This window comes from Silurus aristotelis (assembly GCF_946808225.1).
Source record: "Silurus aristotelis genome assembly, chromosome: 9".
In the NCBI taxonomy this organism is placed as follows: domain Eukaryota; kingdom Metazoa; phylum Chordata; class Actinopteri; order Siluriformes; family Siluridae; genus Silurus; species Silurus aristotelis.
In genome coordinates, this window is record NC_139582.1 from 2,591,501 (window position 1) to 2,611,784 (window position 20,284).

At 41.7% G+C, this 20,284-nt stretch overlaps 2 protein-coding genes across 14 annotated transcripts in view; both read right to left on the minus strand.

The window, feature by feature from the left end:
* The window catches only part of cgnl1 (cingulin-like 1), a 42,325-nt gene extending 35,192 nt beyond the window's left edge, over positions 1 to 7,133 (minus strand). For both annotated transcript variants that reach the window (XR_014534945.1, XM_083549875.1), the window contains exons 1-3: positions 6,974 to 7,133; positions 1,534 to 3,199; positions 1,244 to 1,338 (exon numbers count right to left, since the gene is read on the minus strand). Coding sequence is in view for 1 of the 2 variants with exons in the window: in XM_083549875.1 (XP_083406001.1) it covers positions 1,244 to 1,338; positions 1,534 to 3,147 (1,709 nt within the window). In the remaining variant the exon portion in view is untranslated. The remainder of the gene's footprint in view (positions 1 to 1,243; positions 1,339 to 1,533; positions 3,200 to 6,973) is intronic.
* A 5,068-nt stretch (positions 7,134 to 12,201) lies between these two features.
* The window catches only part of tcf12 (transcription factor 12), a 110,247-nt gene continuing 102,164 nt past the window's right edge, over positions 12,202 to 20,284 (minus strand). For 10 of the 12 annotated variants that reach the window (XM_083549954.1, XM_083549947.1, XM_083549953.1 and 7 more), the window contains 5 exons: positions 17,131 to 17,245; positions 16,804 to 16,969; positions 16,279 to 16,511; positions 15,163 to 15,316; positions 12,202 to 15,079 (listed from right to left, as the gene is read on the minus strand). In XM_083549954.1, coding sequence (XP_083406080.1) covers positions 15,174 to 15,316; positions 16,279 to 16,511; positions 16,804 to 16,969; positions 17,131 to 17,245 — 657 coding nt within the window. In that variant the 3' untranslated portion in view covers positions 12,202 to 15,079; positions 15,163 to 15,173. The remainder of the gene's footprint in view (positions 15,080 to 15,162; positions 15,317 to 16,278; positions 16,512 to 16,803; positions 16,970 to 17,130; positions 17,246 to 20,284) is intronic. The other 2 variants (XR_014534956.1, XR_014534957.1) reach the window with 1 other exon arrangement.

Genomic DNA, 20,284 nt, shown 5'->3' on the forward strand with positions numbered 1-20,284 from the left:
ACAACATTTAACGTCATCACCTACTGAGGACTGGAGCTGCTCGAGATCACTGAATAAAACATGCTTTTCCTGACGCAGACATGACACACGTGCATGGGCCTCTTTCTAAGTACTGACCTGAGCGCTGTCTAACAAAAACCTGAGCTTACTTTTGAAGAACGGACACCGGATCCGAGCTCCGCCTATTCTTTAAACACACACGAGCCACAATCGCTGCTTCGTCTTTCTGCAACAAGCACATCAGGAATGTGCAAAAAAAGAAGGACGGAGAACTCTGTATTAGCCGAGTGTACGATTACGTTCATGTATTTACTGAGTATTGTAGTACTAAAGGACTCCTATTGTATTTCTAATGCAGAGCGGAATTACACAGGGAGAGGAAACAGGGATTTTTTTAGTCCTTGTTCAGCAGGACAGAACAAATCTCCAGAAACAGGTGGAAGGAGACGCCTGGTTCCGAATCGAACTCGCTGTAACAGTCTCGCATGTTCCTCCCTTAATTCCAGAGAGTGAGTCATGTAGGGAGTAGGATAATAACCCATGGTATCTGCAGGAGGTGAAAATGAATCATCTGGAGAAAATAACACCTCATAGTTTTGTATATATACATGATACCAAAAAAAAAAAAACCATAAGCTGAAGATAACCAGAATCGTACTGGTGTGTCTCATTGGTTACACTGACGGTTGTGATTTTTCCAGGAAGTTTTGTATATCGTATATACCTGGAGATGAAGTTTTGGGTGTGCAGTTGTACAGAAGTGTTTTAAGGGTTTTTAAGACGTTTCTTTTGTTTCTATGTCACAAACTAGATAAAAAGATCTGGAAAGTTCTGTGGAGTCCAGACAGTTTTGTCTCCAACAGAAGAACTCGTGTAAAAACATTGTAGCTGAATTTTTGCAGAAAGAACCGTATGAATGGCGAGAGCGTAAAACCGTTCTTCATGCAGAGGGAGGATTTTTTCAAATGAGAATAAAGTAAAACATCTGGACATTTATAGATTTTTTTGATCAAAGGAAATCTTCATAGCGTTACATTACTGAGTTTGTTGCATAGAAACTAATAAAACACGCATGCGTTTCTAAAAAAAAACATAAAAGATGAGGTGTTTCCAAACTTTACACAGACTCTAAATATGTGTATATTAAATTTTTGGTGTTTTGCTGAAATGATTCAGAATCATAGCGATGACTGTAGTAGCATCAATACACGCTAAACATTCAAACCTGTTTTTGAAAACTCACCCATCTTTGAGGTAGTTAAATAAGATCTGCTTGGCCGTCTCTTCATGCGTTTGTTGTGAAAGCTCTTGTTGGCCTTTCAGAAGATCAGGTGTTGTCTGAAGGAGAAAAAATAAAAAAGCATAAAATAGGTCATGCATAAAACATTAGGTCCAAAGACCAGGTTTGTGCATGAAACTATAAATGAGCTGTTTTGCCAGGAGAAATGAATTCTTCCACAAAGGTTACAGCTACGGTGCAACCTGATCTCTTCACACCGCTAGATAAAGTGATAAGATTGAAATCCCACATACCTCAGCAACCATTTCATTTGCCTTCTTATCGCAGCTTGGAGCCGCTTTAAACAAAGACATTGTAGCCACGCTGGTCACAGTTTTCGTGCTTTGCGGCATTTTCTTGGCCTCTGTTCCCTTGTGATCCACAAAAGGGAGAACGGAGGGCCGAATCAGTGGTTTCTTATAGCCTATGAAGGAATCTGCGACGCTAGGCATCGCTCCTTGGGGAGATCCTGGTTCGCTGCTGATCCGCTTCTGGGCCACTTCTCTGTAAGCCGTCCTTCGTCCAATAGAGGAAAACGGAGACTTCTGTAAAAGTTGTGAGGGCCTCAAGACGTGCTCATTAGACCTTCCTCGGTTACGACTCACCTCGTCCAAATACTCTGTGTCTCCCTGGAGGCCAAAAGGCAACGCGCTATCGACGCTACGGGAACGTTTGCGATCTTCCGGGTTGATGCGGTTTCTCCGACCAGTACGTCCTCGTCTCTGGTGGCTTTCTTTTCCATCAAACTTACTGATGAGCTCGTCTACTCCTGGGATGGAGCCTGTGTCTATGTCTCGGCCCGTTCCAGGCAGGAAAGGGATGTAGCGGCGGTTCTCGTGGCGATTAATGCTGTCCCCGTATAGTGCCTCAAACTGCTCCTCCTTGGTAGGAGTGGTAGAAGATATGGATGAATTACGAGAGCGCGAGGACTGAAGCACAGGGCCACTGGAGTCGGTTCTTCTTAAGGGAAGTATGTCTGGCTCCCTGTGCCTTCGCTCCAGACTGGAGTTTGTACTGCTGGTTGTACTCGGAGTTCTGTTGGAAAATGGTTCTCCAGGAACACTGGTTGTAGAAGACACCTGTGGAACCGGAAGTCGCTGGGAGGGAGCCTGAAAAGTAGACGGTGGCTGAACTTGAGACTGTGATTGAGGTTTAATTGAGGATTGTGCTTGGGCTGGAGGTTTGGCTTGAGACTGGGGTTTAGATAAATCCTTTTGAAGCTGGACTCTAGATGAGAACGTTTGAGGAAGAGAATGAGGCTGAGCCCACTTTCTTATGTCCTGTGCTGGTGGATCTGTGCTTCTGGGTTGTTCCGGGGTAGATGATTTGGAGCCTGGAGAGTTTGTTCTCGGCAGAGACCCTGGATATGCGTTTCTACTCTCAGCAGCAGAAAGAGGCTGAGGTGAAATGCTGTGCAGGTCACCAAGCACATTACGCTCTGGGTCATAAGGCTTGAGGAGCTCTGGATGCTTTTGGAAGTTTAGCAGACCGGACGGTTTCTTTGCCTGAGCATCTCTGGGTTCAGAGATATCACCATAAGGGTTGACATACGGAACCTGATGCTGGGCTCGGTATTCAGCGAAGGGGTTATCAGAGAGACGTTCCCTGGTTTTCTTGAAGTCGTATTCCTGAAAGTTATCAATAAAGGACCTTTCAGTGTCATTGAACCCATTATTGTTGGTGGGGGCTGCATAAGGGTTGAGTTCTCGTTCTTGATTATTCAGAACAACATACGGGTGCCCGTCTATGCCCTGGACCCTGATACTGAGGCCATAGCCGCTTTTATTTTGGCCTCTTGGGCGTGCAGGGTGAGTGTAGCTCGATTGTAGTCCGGTATTTGGAAGGCCACCGACTTTATAGGACTCCATCAAGAGAGCTGAGAGATGAATTTCAAATCCTGCTCCTTGAAAATGCCCACCTCTGCAAAAAAAAAAAAAAAAAAAAAAGCATTAACCCGTTAATTTTCCGAAAAACAGATATCTTAAAATCCAAATGACTTCTAGAAACATTCATAAAACTGGCCACTAATGTAATTTTGACCTCTGGGGACCTTTGATTTGTTCATCGAGTGAATATACTGTGTATGCATATACAGCCTGTAATCTGGATTAAAAATCCCTTTCACTGGGCATTGCAATAGTCAAACCTCTGTAAATAAAAGCTGCTGAAAGACACAAACAGTTATTATATAAACGCAGTGATTACACAGCAGACACATAATAACCTCTGGAGCAATGACTCAATCAAGACGTTCATTCAGGTACAGTACATGCCAAAGCCGCTGGATTACATGGGCATGCCGAATACACAGGAAGTTATAACAAATCGGTATTTGTCTTCTTAATGAAATAAGAATGCATGTAGTCCTCTATACGTTACGACGACCCCATCGTAAGTCAAAAATGGTACTATGACTGAGAGTCTTTCCTGCCTTCCTACACTACAACCAGGAGACACTACAGGAGGTTCACTACAACCAGGAGACATACTCGGGCGCTTGGAAGACATGCTTTTAACACTTAAATTGCTGTTTGAAACTAAACTAAAATACACACTTAGACAACTTTACTCCATCGACTGCTAGCGAGAGTGGGGCGTCTCACAGGGCGGAAGATTCGCTCATCCCAGCTGCCTGTCCAACGTATCCTACATCGTACGCTGATGACTGTTGCATGAAATGTTTTATATTTTTTACAATTTTGTCGTATCTCCATCGTAAGATCGAAAAAATCGTAAGTCGAAACCATCATAACTCGGCGACCATCTGTAATAGGATTATTTTTTTTGGCCTGTTTAATATCTGTACCATGTGGGGGTAGTCTGGGAAAATTGAAAAAGTGTATTTTCTGGTAGATAAACTCCAATCTGGAGCCTTTTAGGCAAATAATTAATGATAAAAAAGAAACTAGAGCAACATATTCAGAGATCGCAGACATTCTAGCAAAAACATGGTGCAGGGCGTGGGGCAAGAGGTGGGGCAAGGGGCGGAGCTGTTCTACAACTAGCGTCTGAAGATCTTGTTCAGGATTGCTCACCATTTCCTGTCATTCTTCTGTTGCTTTTGAAAAGTACATACTGATTCGTATGAACTTCGGAGTGAAGCTGGAATGTTAAATGGAGCCACTGATGGATTCTGGGCCAATGATTGATCAGTTATTTTACATCTGGGTTGCTCAAGAATCCAAAGGTTTGACTTAAAATCATAAGAAAAAGATGGCGCAAAACTAAAACGAGGCGTATTGAAAATATTTTGGGCACAGAATATATTTTTTATACAAAAATTCAACAAGGGCCCTTAGAAACTCCACCCCAGCTGGGCAACACGGCATCATTCCAAAGATATTTAAAAGCTGTGTAACCTACAATTTGCCCTACATGCCAACCAGTCATGACTCAAGTTACACATCTTTTAGTCTAAAAAGGACACTAATAAACAGGGTTGTGCCTGACCCCACGGTAATACACATATCACCCCCTAGCAGGCGCCAGGGTGGTAAAACGCCTTTATCTACACGACACGACCGTCATTGTTCCTGTTATCAGCCGACTCCAGTGATAACACAAACAAATAAACACATTTCCCACTGGATCGCTTAAACCCCGACTTTACACAGGCCTGAGACTGAAAGGTTTCCATGACGAAGCACCACATTGACCACAACAAACACCTCACCTCTAGATCTGCATATTAATACCCCCGCATGGTCTCTTCTTACTACACCTCATAACACAAACTCAAATGCAAAAGAGCATGTAAAGAACTTTCTCCTGGTTCAACACGCAACAAAACCGGAAAATCCCGACCCGTCCAGAAAAGAGAGAACAATGAGATGTCCAATAGGAAGGAAAAAAAAGAGGGAAATACTTCGCTTTAAGGCTCGGGATCACATTTTTCCGTGTGCAAGAACTTCAGAGTGATAACACAGCACTTTTCCCATTTACTGCATCCTCTGGAAGTGCTAAAGTTCTGCAGTGTGATGGCAAGGAAGCCGACACGACCTGCTGCATCCCCGCTGCATCTTACATCCGAAGCCACGGGTCATGTCACGACGCCAAAGCGTGACTTTCAAGCTTGAAAAAACAATGAAGCTGACCCTAATCTAACCCTGGAACATCTGCGAGGAAATTCCAGCTGTGACGAAGTTGACGTCTGAGCTTCAGATAATGAAGCGTCTCTTTGCTTACAGAGCAGAAGGACTGGAAATGATTTCAGGTCATTGGTCTTCACCCATGACCAGCGGATACTTTCAAGTTCATCATTTTTGTGAAGACTCAAGATCAAGAATTATAACAATTCACCAACTGCTACTCAGACCTTCTCGTTGACAGGCGTCCACGTGCATCTAAAGATCGAGGAGCGACCGAACTGCACCATGTTCTGATGGCCTTCTCTAAATCAACCTGCATATGTATACAGAAACAAATCTTCTTTCTGTGTCTAGAAGACCTTCGCTTCGTCTTGAGTTTTGATAACGTTAACCAGCTAACGAACTCCAGTTATCCTGGGTTTTTGGTGGTGGTGGTTTGACTTGCACTGATCCCAGGAGAAGCTGTAGTTCATTGGTTAGGACTTTGGACTTCTGGACGTAATGCCATGAGTTCAAATGCAAAAAAAAAAAAAAAAGACACATGCACTGATTCTCAGTAGTTAAAATCCTGACTCTAATCCTGTAGTACATTTAAATAAACAGTATACAGGCAAAAGTATTGGGACACCTGACTTTTCCAGCCATATGTGGTTCTTCAAACTGTTACCACAAACGTCTTTGGATGTGGTGGTACGAAATAATCCCTTCAGTTAAACCACAAACATGTTCCAGCATGACATTAATCCGGTGCACAAAGTCAGATCTATGAAGATATGCTTTTCATAGGATGGAAGTGTGCGGAAAATTCGAAGTGGCCTTCTACAGACCTCAATTCTACTGAACATTGAATGTGAACACTGACTACACAACAGGCCTCCTCACCTCACCCACACCAGATCCTGACTTTACCGACACCTTCATTCCTGAATGAGCACAAATCTCCACGAAATGTAGTGGAACATCTTTCCAGAAGAGTGGAGCTCATTAAAAGGGGACTAAAAACAAAATCTTACGCTCAAAATTTAATTTTGAATTGGGCAAAGTGGTGAGAGAAAGCTGTTCACGCCTCCTCACCTGCATCTCCAGGTATCTCGCAGGGGATCTGAATCACTTAAGCATAAGATTTACATATGATACAGCTAAGAGGAAATAAACCGGTATGATCTGTTTTCTAGAACGGAAAGCCTCCAGGAGAAACTCTCTGACCTCTTTTGTAGAAAACTGTTTCTGGATCTTCTACTTGGACTAATAAACATTCTACAGAAGATAAATAACTCTGGGTAGATGTTGATGATGAAGATGTGTTCATGTGTTAAATAATCCAGACATGACTATAGGCATTAAAGAGAAACAAACTTTGAGCTCCAAACTCCTCTCCAAAATCCTGAGATGATCCCAAGTGATTCTGTTACTGTTTCTAAATAGCGCTCATAAAAAAACACACCCTCAGAAATACTTTATTGATGAGTTTCCACGCAGTTTGAACAACTTGATCTACTGTACATGAGATCTTCTGCGCTGAATGCTGACTTGTAAAGTTTCCATGCTTCAGAAAACAAGTTACAATATAACAAAAAAAAAAAAAGGTAAGAAAGAGAAAACTTACCGAAAGCAAGTTATTAATCACAATAAAACTCCGCACCGCGATCAGGCTGCGATAATAAACCCAGAGAGAAGGAAACCCCGAGCCCCTGCCCCACTGACTTTCTCAAAGTCAAACTTATTGCCTATTGCTGTGCTTTCAGGGGCAGTTCCACTTAAACCACCAGTTACGCGCTGGAGCTTTAACCACGCCCCCAATCCATCCCTATACCCCGCCCACTACTCACACCCCTCTGTCTGTTCCGCTCCGCGTAGCCACGCCCCTAAAACCATCAAAAACGCAGCGCCGATAACTTCTATCAGTACTCAGAAACCCCGCCTTCTTCGCCGCCTTTCGCCCCGCCCACTCTGTCTACAGGGGTTTCTTTATTTACTTTTTCTTTTGAGACTCTGATAACGTTAGAATTGCAAATGACCTGGAACCATGGCAACCACTTTACTTTAACAACAGGCGTGCGATTTTATATTTTTTTTCCACTTTGAAAAATATACACAAAACTAATTATTATATAAAAAACAAAATTAAGTTCTACTAGAAGGTGGTATAAATAGATACATAAATAAATAAATAAACATGCATTATTTATTTTTTGCATACATATAATTTTAATTAATTATTAAATATAAAATATATATATATATATATATATATATATATATGGTTTTTAATATTTACTAATGAATTAAAATTATATGTATGCAAAAAATAAATAATTAAATAATAAAAAAATAATAATATATATATATATTTCTGTTTATAACTTCTATATCATCATCTGCACCCTTATTCTTATTCTTTTTAAATAATATACAGCTTAAAAAAGTTACATTATTAAAATATGTGGACATTCACAGACTCAGAGTTCAATTAACCTGCACCAAAAAAAAAAAAAAAAAAAAAAAAAACGAACAATATTTTTTATTTCATTTTATAATCTCTATGAAAATTATTTTTACATCAAACAAAGGCTTGCGTCCTAATTTTTTTCCTGAGAGAAATATTCACAAAACTGATGATTATAAAGAATTAAGTGCTTCTTTAATAGCAAAGGAATGTGGAATAAATAAATTAATGAATAATTAAATACATGATCATACATTATTTACTTACTTACATTATACATTCATATAAGTTAAATAAATTATTTATATATTATGAATTATTTAGATGTAAATTATACATACATAATATATATACACATTTTTCTTCTTTTCCTTACTGTTGTTGTTGTTATAATAATAATTATTATTAGAAATAAATTATGATTTACTTTTATAGCGCTGAACTTTTTAGAGACGTATGAAGAACTTCACATTTAAATACCAACAGCTCCATCTAGTGGCCGAGTTAACACATACTCATGGCCATGTAAACGAGTTCTCTTTCTTTTGTCCCTCTGTCCCTTAAAAGTCAACTCAGTTCTGTTTCAGTTAATTTTCCTATCACTGTGTGTTTGGTATTTTTATTTAAAAGTCAAAATTCTTACATGCAAGAAGATCAGATCAGATCCCAACAGATTGCACTAAAATCAGCATGAGATTTATTACGTAAAATCGACTGCATTTATTTCTTGTTCCTCCTGAACACTTGTAATATGTGAGATTTGGGTTTTTTTTCAGGCCACACATGCAGTTTCTCAATCCATCATCTTCTGGCTTCTATCAGCAGTTGAAGTCCTTGAGGTGAGGTACGTGAATGAAAAGTGATTTTTCCTTCCATTTGCTTGCATTCGAGGCCTCGGTTGCTTCATGGCCACGGACTCAAGGACACTGAGGAAATATTAAATGCTTTCTGGCCAACACATTGTATAGAGATGCAGCTGCCCCCCTCCTTTTGTTGTGGCTCAGTGCTTTTTTCCCCTGTCTCTGTGTGTGTGTGTGTGTGTGTGTGTGTGTGTGTGTGTGTGTGTGGGAGGACAGTGTTGTGCTCTGAACTCTAGTGCTAAAGTCAAGTTACACAGCTATACAATCGTCTCTCTGTTCAGGGCGGAAACCCTGTTCGCTTGTGTACACTAGGGAGCGCTGTCTTTCTCTTTTCGGCACAAATCTGATCCAGAATTCTGATTCTGGTCAGGAATGGAACGGCTGTGCCAAAAAATAAAGTATACGAAGCTCCACCCGTACCACAAACGCAGTTCAGCTACACTAAACAACTCGACACACGACTTCGATTTAGGAATGTGGTTTGTATGATGCTAATATGGAGGCCATGTGGTTTCTTTAACCGTCAGCTATAAAAGTAAAGAAGAAAAGCTGACTGACTTCATTTGGGTTGCAAACATCAATGTTTCGTTTTGGGCCTGAATAAGTGTCAAACCTACGGTACGAGATTTTGGATCAACAGCTGCAATTTCAATTGTTTGCAGTCGCAACATGCCAATAGTTCGCTGTGATGTACAGCATGATATCAGCTGTAGGGGGCGGATTTCAGTTTTTATGGACGTTGTGTTCAATAGTTATAACCAAAGACACCGTATAGATTACGCCTCGTGTTTCCTCTTCCTGGCAAATCTTCAGCTTTTCTGGATTTAAAGATAATAATTTGTTCTAATTCGCTCCACTCTTCTGGCAAGATGTTCTACTAGATTTTGTGGAGATTTGTGCTCATTCAGGTACACAAGAGTGTTCGTAAAAGTCGGGTACTGCTGTAGGTGAGGTGAGGAGGCCTGGGGTGCAGTCAGCGTTCACATTCATTGTTCGAAAGGAGTTGAGGTCAGATCTCTAAAGAGCTTCATAGAGCTCAGATCTTCAAGTTCAAGTGGAGGGAAAATGCATCCAAAGGCATCCTATACATTCGTGCAAACAGTTTGACAGAGAAAAATAAAGTAAAATCTGAGGCACGGCCCGGACGTGTGTTCAGGTGCAGCAGGGTTGGTGATGAAGTTGATAAAGATGATGATGAGGGTGGTGCACAGGTGCTGCACTGGTTACTGCTGGGTTTCCACGACTCAGCTACTTTTCTCTTCGCACAGCCTCAGGTTTGAACTTTCAGGCTTGTTTTGGCTTAAAAGTCTCAGAAAAGCAAATATATAAATCAGGATGTCCTGCCAAGAGAAATAACCGCCGAGCCAAACGGACCGTCCAGTAAAGGATACGCTCTGGCGTATGGCGGCGTTCGATCAGACGGCGGTGACGCGAACCGTGCCAGTCGTCTGGCTCGTCTCAGTCAAACACACCAGAGCTGAGGCCTGGTGGTCTTCAGCTCACAGAAAACATGCCTGTTTCACTCTGCGACCGCAAATAAACACGTAATGGCATGTTCGAGTCAGGAAGGAGTGCGTACCCACACACACACTCACACACACACCCACACACACACTCACACACACAGGAAATGAGGCCAAGTCTTCCCACCCTCTCTGAGCCCCAGATGAGGTGTCTCCGCACTGGATGGAGGACAACATGAGCATCCAGTTTTACTGAGCTGGACACGTCCCGAGCGTGACTCCGCGATCAGACCCGCCACGGACACGACGAGAAACCATCTTGCTCTCACATGTACAGAAAGCTAATGCGAGCCAGATGTGTTGGACCGGAGAGACAAGCAGTTTAGTCTTTTAATTGGACAGCCAGGACTGATGTCAGCGCACAAACACGCACAGATGAGACAGGGGACGTATTTCCTGTCCACGATTCACTGTTCAAATCAGATCCGAATAGCTGTGCTTCTCAACACCTTACTGCTAACGAACACAAAGACATTTGGGGACATTTTCTGAGGACATTTTACAGACATCACTGAGTTTAGACAACAGAGGAAAAACGAACCAAATACGATCACGCCGCAATTCACTAGAAAAAGGAAAGCAATTTAAGGGCTCCGTTTTCTGCCTTAAGAATGAAAGATATTTTGAGGACATACAGATATCTTTAGGACTACAGTGCAACCTCCATACTCGCAGGGGTCACACGTTCTCTGCCTCCTCGCGAGTAACATAACATAAAATGGTGAGGTTTTCGACTCCTTTTCAAGTTACTCTCAGTCCGGTTCCAAATGAAAAGTCAGCAACTATCGAGGTCACGAGTGTCGAGGTTCCACTGGACTTATAAACTGTTTTAAGGAGATTTTTGGAAACATTAACAAAAAAATGTTTTTCATTTCAGGAACAATTTGAGGAGCCTTTGAGAATATTTTATGCATGTCAGAACATTTCAAGCTTGTTCTGAGGACAACCTAAGAACGTTTAAAGAGATTCTGAGGACATTTCACCACCATTTTTTAAAGGACATTTTAAAAAACCCTTTGAGAATATTTCGCTAATATTCTGAGAGCTTCTTCTTCTTCTTTCGGCTGCTCCCATTAGGGGGCGCCACAGCAGATCATCCGTCTCCATACCCCCCTGTCCTCTACATCTGCCTCTTTCACACCAACTACCTGCATGTCTTCCCTCACCACATCCATAAACCTCCTCCTTGGTCTTCCTCTTTTCCTCCTTCCTGGTGGCTCCATCCTCAGCATTCTTCTACTGATATACCCCATGTCCCTCCTCTGCACATGTCCAAACCATCTCAATCTCGCCTCCCTCACCTTGTCATATTTTGAGAGCATTTGGAAATATTTCGATGGAACTTCAAAGAGAAACCGAGGAGATTTGAATGACATCAGCACTTTGAAGAACAAAGAAAAAACAAACAGATTTTTTTAAAATATTGAATTCCAGACCAACACGGACGTGCTGGAGTTGGTAATGTAGTAAAGACTGTGAAAGTTAAAGTTAAAGACCGACACACACTCCTACCTCCAACAACAACAACAGGATTTGTCCTCTTTCAACAAAAACAACAGTTTGTACTGTAAAAGAAAGTGGAAGACTGCGTGAGACAAGATTTTAAAGCATGGCACCGGATGCAGGCTTGCTGCTATCACACTTTATTAAAAATAGAAACATGTGCTCCATAAGTACTTCTTTTGATACAGACTACAATTGTCCACTGATATGCCTTCAAATAAAAAAAAATAAAAAAAAGAATCAGTTAACATGGTAGAAAACACACTCGTCTGCATGTCTGAGTTCTTCATTTGGCCTAAATCCACTGTAGAAAAGTCTTCTAAAGACGAGATGCTGTGGCAGGACTGCATACGTACAGTAACAACCCGATTTTTATTAATACATTGTTTTTTTTTTTCTTTTTTTTGTACACGAGCTCAACAAACATAAGAAAACAAATTCAAATCAATGAACCGAAAGCGCTGGAAGGTCCGGAGAAGGAAATAAATCACGTACAGTCTGGTTAAAAAAAAGATGGCACATTTATTGCTACATAAATGTTATATACATATTTGTGTTTTCTGTTACAGAGACAGAATTTTTTATTTTTTTTTTTACTTCTTTGCTGCTGGTTTTCTTTCATTCTTCTTCAATACCTTGAATTTTTAGGGGTTACAGGAGTACAAATCTGTTCATCCACCAACAACGCAAAAACTGGAGCCAGAGCACATCCTATTGAACATGGAGCCCGTACACACACACACACACACACACACACACACACACACACACACACACACACACACACACACACACACACACACACACTACACTCCTACTAGCTTCTGCGCTTTGAAGATGCTATTCATAAATTCTCAGTTTTGGGAAATAACCGTACATTTGCATGTGTGTGTGTGTGTGTGTGTGTGTGTGTGTGTGTGTGTGTGTGTGTGTGTGTGTGTGTGTGTGTGTGTGTGTGTGTGTGTTTGTTTGTTTTTTTCCTTTACTATCTAATATAGTAAAATAAAGTAAGAAACTTTTTACTCAAAACTTTTTCGATTTCAAAAATCTAGAAAGAGTAATATTTAGAATTCAAGAAATGTTCTTACAATAGTATCGTATAAAAGGCTAACTACAGTGAAAAATAAGCCAAATGTTTTTTTTTTTCCTTTTTTGTTTTTATATACTTCTTTTTTTTCTCTTTTTTTTTTTATAGAGGGAAAGCGTCATGGCGTTATAACAAACATATCTAACATATACAACAGAGGAGCGAAGGAACAAAAAAAAAGCAAGAAAAAAAAATGCAGAAAGCAGGAAAAAGAAAAAAAAAAAAATGAAAAATGAAGAAAAATGACAGAACACTCGATGGGCTTCAGCCAGCCAGCAACACCACCACGAGCTCTTCAATACTGAAATGTAGAACAAGGTCACGAAGACCAATACAGCTACCATGAGGATTTTTCGGTGAGGAGGGGAGGAAAAAAAAGAGAAGGATGAAAAGAAACGGAAAGAAAGGATGGAGGGTTTGATGTGCTGATTAGACAGGCTTGTTTTTTTGTTTGTTTGTTTGTTCTTCAGACTTTGTCTTTCTAATGTGGCAGTTATGTTTGAATGTGCAGACGGAAGACGAGTCGGAAGGATGGAGGGATGGCGAGAGGAAGGGGAAAGAAAAGAGAAATAATTAAGACCAATAAGGAAATAAAAATACACACAAAACAGTTGATGTTGAATAAAAAATAAAAAAAAAGAAATGTTTGTGTTCATGGTTTCACCTGGGTGCTGATTTTTGTCGTCACAGCATTCGTAGTTTGGACATCACCCTCTCACACACACACACACACACACACACACACACACACACACACACACACACACACACACACACACACACACACACACACACACACACACACACACACACACACACACACACACACACACATTCTGATCACTGTATCAAGTACTTCACTGCTTTGGGGGAAAAGCCATCCTAAGTAACTTAGAATATCTTTCTTCTATTCTCACACAGGACAGTATACGCTTTACTATGAAGCCTAGAAAGATGCTTTGTATACAATTACAAATAAACATATAATGGCGTGGTTACTTCGAGTAATGGTCTTTTTTTTTTTTTTGTCTTTTTTAAAAAAATGTTACTGCTTTCAGACAAAAAGAAATTCAAAGCAAAACTTCGATTCAGGCCAGACGATGCTGTGGTCATCGTTTGTTTTCGAGTCTACTCCGCCTGCGACTAAATTCTCAGCTCGAGGGCCGACGCCGTCCGACTGAGCAGAGACCAAACAATGTAACAAAAAATCCCAACGAACTGCTATAAATGGAAATATGCCGTGTTTTTATTTCTTCCCGTTTAACACTATATGGCTGAAAAGTTCGAAGGAGCCGCAGTCGGTTCCTTCGTTCCTTCAGTTAAGACACTATGAAGTATGTAGGGAATGCTGGGGGAGGTCTAGGAGCTGCTCTGCTCTCTGGGTTTGAACTACGCACTAATGACTATAAACATGTCTGCCTTGTGGTTGACCTCTGACTTTTCAGTAAAGCTCCAGTTTGCCATCCGGGACTTTGAGTCTGTTGGACAGAAAAAGGAAAGGAGAAGAAAAAAAAACCGCCTGGGTCCTGGAGTCTCGACTAAACACGCATCGTTATAGGTAGTTTTGGTTTTTTCGTGCTGTTGTTCTGTAGAATGGATCGATCATAAATATAAATAATATATTATTCTTTTTAGACAAAAAAAGGGGGGGGAGGACCGTTTGATACTTTGATCGTTTGAGACGCCACGGACGCGAGGACGATCCGATCCGGAGGAGTCGTTTCCATGGAGAATCGCTCGGCTTGGCAAACTGAAGATCTACTGAAATGCCAAACAGCTTCTTCTTAAAGTCGTAACTTTCCCTTTAAAACATAGGAGTTCAGTAACAATAAATAGGAAACAAAATGAAACAAAACAAACCAATAAGAAAAAAAAAGATAAAAAAATTGCTGTTACAATGCATTCGTCAATTCAGTTTTAGGCACAATGCAACTTCCACGTGGAGGGTGGAGGGGGACTGCGACAGTCTCTGATTGTACAGATGTGACACGCTGCATCGCAGACAGCGATATGTGCTGAAGAGCTTTCGGGGGGGGGGGGGGGGGGGTGTTTTGTTGTTGTTGTTTTGTAAGTGTGTTTCTCGTAGGGCAGAAATTCGCTATACAATTTTGGACTTTTGGAGGAAGTTTGGCATTTGCCAGTTTTCTTCGAGCTCAGGCTTTGCTCGGCTGGAATTTAGCTTGGAGTGGTCTCTGTCTTTTCAAATTCGTGTCACAAGCTGCGAGTCCTGTCTGCGCTTGGAAAGCAAAGTCACCAACGCAATCTTACACGCTTCATCGGCATTCACTTCCATCTGAAAGGTCAAAACGGAGAAACCGTGAGTGGAATTCCATCAAAATACTGAACCCCCAAAACACACTGCATCGTCGGGTTTACCTGCCTAGTGCTCACAGATGCCCCATGGGGTTGGATGTGTCTGTAAGCCCGGGGTGAACGGATGAATGAGTCTGCTGTGGTTCCCCCGAAACGCCAGAAACCTTCTCCTCCTCTCTCCTCTTAAGGCAGGCTGCTTTGGGGTTCAGGTTCCGCTCTGGATGAGGGAGTAGGGGTGGTGTAACACACAAAGATTTACATTTCCTGGCTCATATCTCAACATATTTTTGCCACAAAAAAGTCTTCTACTTCTGAAATTCGTCTGAATCGTTCCTGGATATCGGTAATTCCTTTCACTACGCTATAAATACTATAATACCATTCATTATATTGCAGAGGAACTCAAATAAAGGTCTTAAATAATTCAAAAATCCCCTTTATTACATTTACAGCATTTGTCAGATGCTCTTATCCAATGCAACTTATATTTATCTCATTCATCTCAAATGAGCAGCTTGGTGTGGCTGGGATTTGAACTCATGACCTTCAGATCCAAAATGTAATGCCTTAACCACTTAGCTACCACATCCATCCATCTTTCTTTTTTTTTTTTTTTTTAATACGATATTTTAATTTTTTTTTGCTCCATATGGTAGAAGTCAAACGATTCATCTGTTTCGCAGTTGATTCTCTGGAACTATCGCTAAAAAAATTCATACCGATAGTTTTTCCGGGTTGCATTATACAGCTCGAGAGCGGCCTCTAAAGGCCAATCACTGCCTCCACGTGCTGTTTATTTGCGGGTCTTGTTTTAAAAAAAAAATACATTTTGCAACTGTTTTTATTTGTTTGGAGTATTACTTTTTGTTTCAGTTTGAATGCATATCTTTTATTTTCCATAATATATATTAATATAATTAATTAATTAAAAATTACTACTTTTTTTTTGTAATAAACTCCAGTACTTTTTTACATGGAGTAATAGGATTGGTTTGTTTTTATATCCAGTGTCCATTTTAAAAAGTCTCGGTTGATTAATGGTTTATCGGAAAGTGCGATCCAACCTAGCTACCGATATCGGTCGACCTCTAGCCTTTGCTAGATTAATTTCAAAATTAATATCCAAACCCTATGAAAATCAAATGCACACACAGTAGTATAGACCGGACAGTGACTGACCCCTGACTTGCTGCTCCAGGCTGAGGATGACCGCGACCGCCTGGTGCAGAATGAGCAGTTTGGTCTGGGGCTTCTCGCTCTTCAGATGCAGCTGGCACATGCGGCCCAGCTCCTTAAACGCCTCGTTGATGTCTCGGACTCTCAGGCGCTCTCGTGCGTTATTGGCCATTCTCCTCTCGCGTTCACGCTCGGCCTTCTGCTCCGGGTTCAGGTCCTCGTCCTCGTTAATGCTGCTGTGAAGGAAAACAGGAATACATGCTAGAGTCAGGTTGGCAGGAATCCACATCAAGCAAACTTTGGAAAAGTGTATGTTCTGAGTGTGAATGCAGATACACAATAATACACTGATTTTTACAAGAAACTCTGTTAGGGCTGCATGTAGCAAGGAGTTGGGACATTAAGCAGTTAATGCGGTCAGCTAGTGGCATCATGGTGGTGCTGGGGTTTGAACTCATGACTAATCTAAAGTCCAACGTTTTAACCACTGACCTACCACTTTCTGACATACCTCGCTCCCTAACATACCTTGTTCGAGTTCCTCCTCTAGGCGTCTTAATGTCCCTTTTGTCACTCTCGTCATCAGACTTGATGTCATCGGAGGAATGGTTATCATGCATGTCATCTTTGTCCTGATTCTCAATTTTAAGCTCCAGAACTGAAGCCACCTGAGATGCCAGGCTTCCAGAGAGTCCTGCGTTTAAAAAGTGAATGAAACCCAAAGCATTTCATTAGTTATGATGTCTATGCCAAATAAAATGTAATACAGTGCTTGCCAAGTGATAAAATGTCAACTTGTTCATCGAGAGTTAAATCTGAGCGGCAAAAAAAACAAAAACAAAAACAAAAAAAGACCTCTGAAAGTATCAGCCTGGTGATTGAGCTCGGAGACGGAGGCCGTCCCGGAGGTGCTCTGCAGCCCTGTGTGGTTTGAGTTCAGACTGACCGTCTCTTCACGATGTGCAGGACCCTGTTGGAACACATCGCCATGTGAACATGAGAACGTGATCCAGAGAGCGGAACTTCAACATCAAGGGTTTTTTCTGATCATAAAATGTTCACGGAGCGGAAAAAAAGAAACTCCATTCACATTAAAACCAAAGAATTATGCACAGTGCCCGAGATTCCACATCAAAGAGCTGCGGCTTTCCTGATCCTTCTGTAGAGCATGGCCTCGTCTCTGAAGAACCAAGCAGAGCGCTGCTCCTAGCACAAAGAACGACCTTTGCAGCCTAAACCATGTTAACGATGGAAAGATTCAGCGATTCTTTTCGGTGCGTCACCATAAAAGTTAACGATGTGATGCGTCGATTAAAAAAAGTGTGCATCGGATACAAGTTGGCGTTTGTATCCGAATACATCTTTTTTTATATACATATTTGCATCAGTAAAAAATCTGTATATTTCTATAGAATTATTAGTAGATGCGCAATACTTTTATTATTTAAAACAATGACCACTATTTGATATGTAGATCACATTCTCCTCACTAAACACCGCTGCTGCTACGTGAATATGACGCGTCACAACACCATGGAGACCGAGGCGTGTCCTGAGAGTCGCATAGAATACAGATTAACATGGCAGAGGTAGAGCTGTAACTCCCTGGAAACAAAGTCGTGTGTGTAAAAGGGAGCATGCGTTTGAAGTCAGAAAGCTCTTAAGTAAATTGATGTTTTGCTCTCCGTCTGAACCAAAGAAATAAAAGCAAACTATCTGCACCACATTTTTTCCATTGCACCGAATCGCACGGTGTTGAATCGAATCGTAATGGGCGAATCGTATCGGAACGCATCAGTATCTGCTTCATATGTATCTTAAATGCATCGTATCGCTGGCTATGCATCGAGATATCAGGACAAGCTAGACAGAAAACGTAACTCCTAATGTGCTTGCTGAATGTTTTTCCATAAGAAATGTTTATATAATATGTGATGCTTCCTATTCGGTCTTTGTCTTGTATCCTGTATTGCAGGTACTTGCTTTCATTCTACCTGCATCCATGTCCTTCATTCTCCAGACTTTCTGTCATTGTTTCCACACCGTCAACAGAATTTCAACAGCAACGTGACGTTGGTGTGGCGGTTACTGCCTGATTAGCATGTGGGAATGGGAGCGACAGACTAATCCAATTGAAGAACGGATGGTGTACATTCAGAAATCTCACCCACACAGTTCTTCCTCTATTTCAAAACCATGACAGTCATCAAAGGCTGAACCCTGGAACCCATTTTTATCATCAGAACAGTAAGCGTCTTTAGGATTTCCATGTCCGTTGCAGATTACAGCAGGTTTTTACTAACACTGCTTTCTTGCACATCTGGATTCGATCACGTTATTGGCAAGCGAAGTCGCTTCAGAGCTAAAACCCAGAGCGCTTTACTGCCAGATTTCTGCTACTTCTCTTTCCTTCAGAGAGTCAGGAAGGCCACTTTGCTCCTGTACCTCCACCGTAGGGATCTTCTCGCTCTCTCCCACAGAGTTCCCATTTCCCTTACGGGAGAGGAACGGAAGCTGAAGATGAGGGACGTATGGAGGTTTATTCCCTTCTTTATTCTTTAGGAATGTGATCCTAAGTCAGTGTTGGCCTCTGTTAACCCTGAAAACCCCTCGTCCTCCCCCAGCAGCACACACTAATCTCGGATCGGCTCTCAACAGGTGGCCAAACAACTCTTTGTCTGGTCTGGAGGAGGAGGAGGAGGAGGAGCTGCGGGTGGGTGGGGTGGAATGGGGTGGGGGGGATAGGGGCAACCAGCCGAAGAAGGCGGCCATTTTCAGGCTTGATTACCATACAGCTGGAGACTTAGGTCTCTCACACACACACACAAAAACACACACCCTCATGTGAGGTGTCAGATTTCTTGAGTTGTTAGGAAATAGGGCAAAGAGATAGATGGCAAGGGTGTGTGTGTGTGTGTGTGTGTGTGTGTGTGTGTGTGTGTGTGTGTGTGTGTAAAGCCACAATAAAAGCATGTGTATTAGCTATGCTGAACCAGGGTTTTTACTTATAGTGTATATTTCAGTTGTGTGTGTGTGTGTGTGTGTGTGTTGTCTCACAGGGAGAGCTCTGTTTCTATATGTATGAGCACACAGTTCAGTGACACAGAGCCCTTCTTTTACAGGGACGCAAACGGGTCGGGTCCCAGCGGCGCTGATCCGTCTCTCAATCGCCGCTTCTGATACACACACAAAACCGCTAAAGCCCACATGCTTTGATACAGAAATCATAGCCAGACAAAAGCTCCGGTTCTGTAAGGATGAGGAAAAAACAAACTTTAGTAGTGAACATTAAATTTAAACCTAAAGCCGTTTACGTTGTTTGGAAGGCTGGAGGACGTAGCGCCGACTGTCAGTTGACGTAACACCTCAAGAAAGTGTTGTCAGACCAGAGTCTGCACCTGCCTGAAACCACGTTTCCATCCAGGTGTCGTAATTATTCGATAATTACATTTTATCCTTTCAAAAATCCGCTTTTACAAATTTCACACGTTAGCGTATGAAATTGTAGGTCAAAAGTCTACACAATACTTGTGAAGTTGTCTATAGTAGGAAGTATGCAATGTCTGTGGATTTGGACGTGTTCTACCACTTTTAATGTTACAGGTATAGAAATGGATGGAGGTGATACACGCAGTAGTTAATGTCTAGCGTATCCTATTACTGCTAGGGGGCGCACATGCATGTCACGGGCTTGTCCAGAGACCGGTAATCATGATGGCAGACGACGGTGTTGGTGCGCTGCATGAAAAAGCGCATGGTGATGAAGTTTCTTGTGAACGGAGGCATAAAATCCACGGACGCTTGAGTAGATAGCCGTCAGGTGGTTCTCTCACTCCAGAGCCGCCTTTGGCTTTGACCCTTGAATCTACTGAGATCCATTTGATTCCCATGGAAAAAAAGTGAAAGGTGTTTTATGTTTGTCATGTACTTTACAGGACGGTGAAATTCTTTCTTCACATATCTCAGTGATGTTAGGAAGCTGCAGTCAGAGCACGAGGTCAGCCATCGC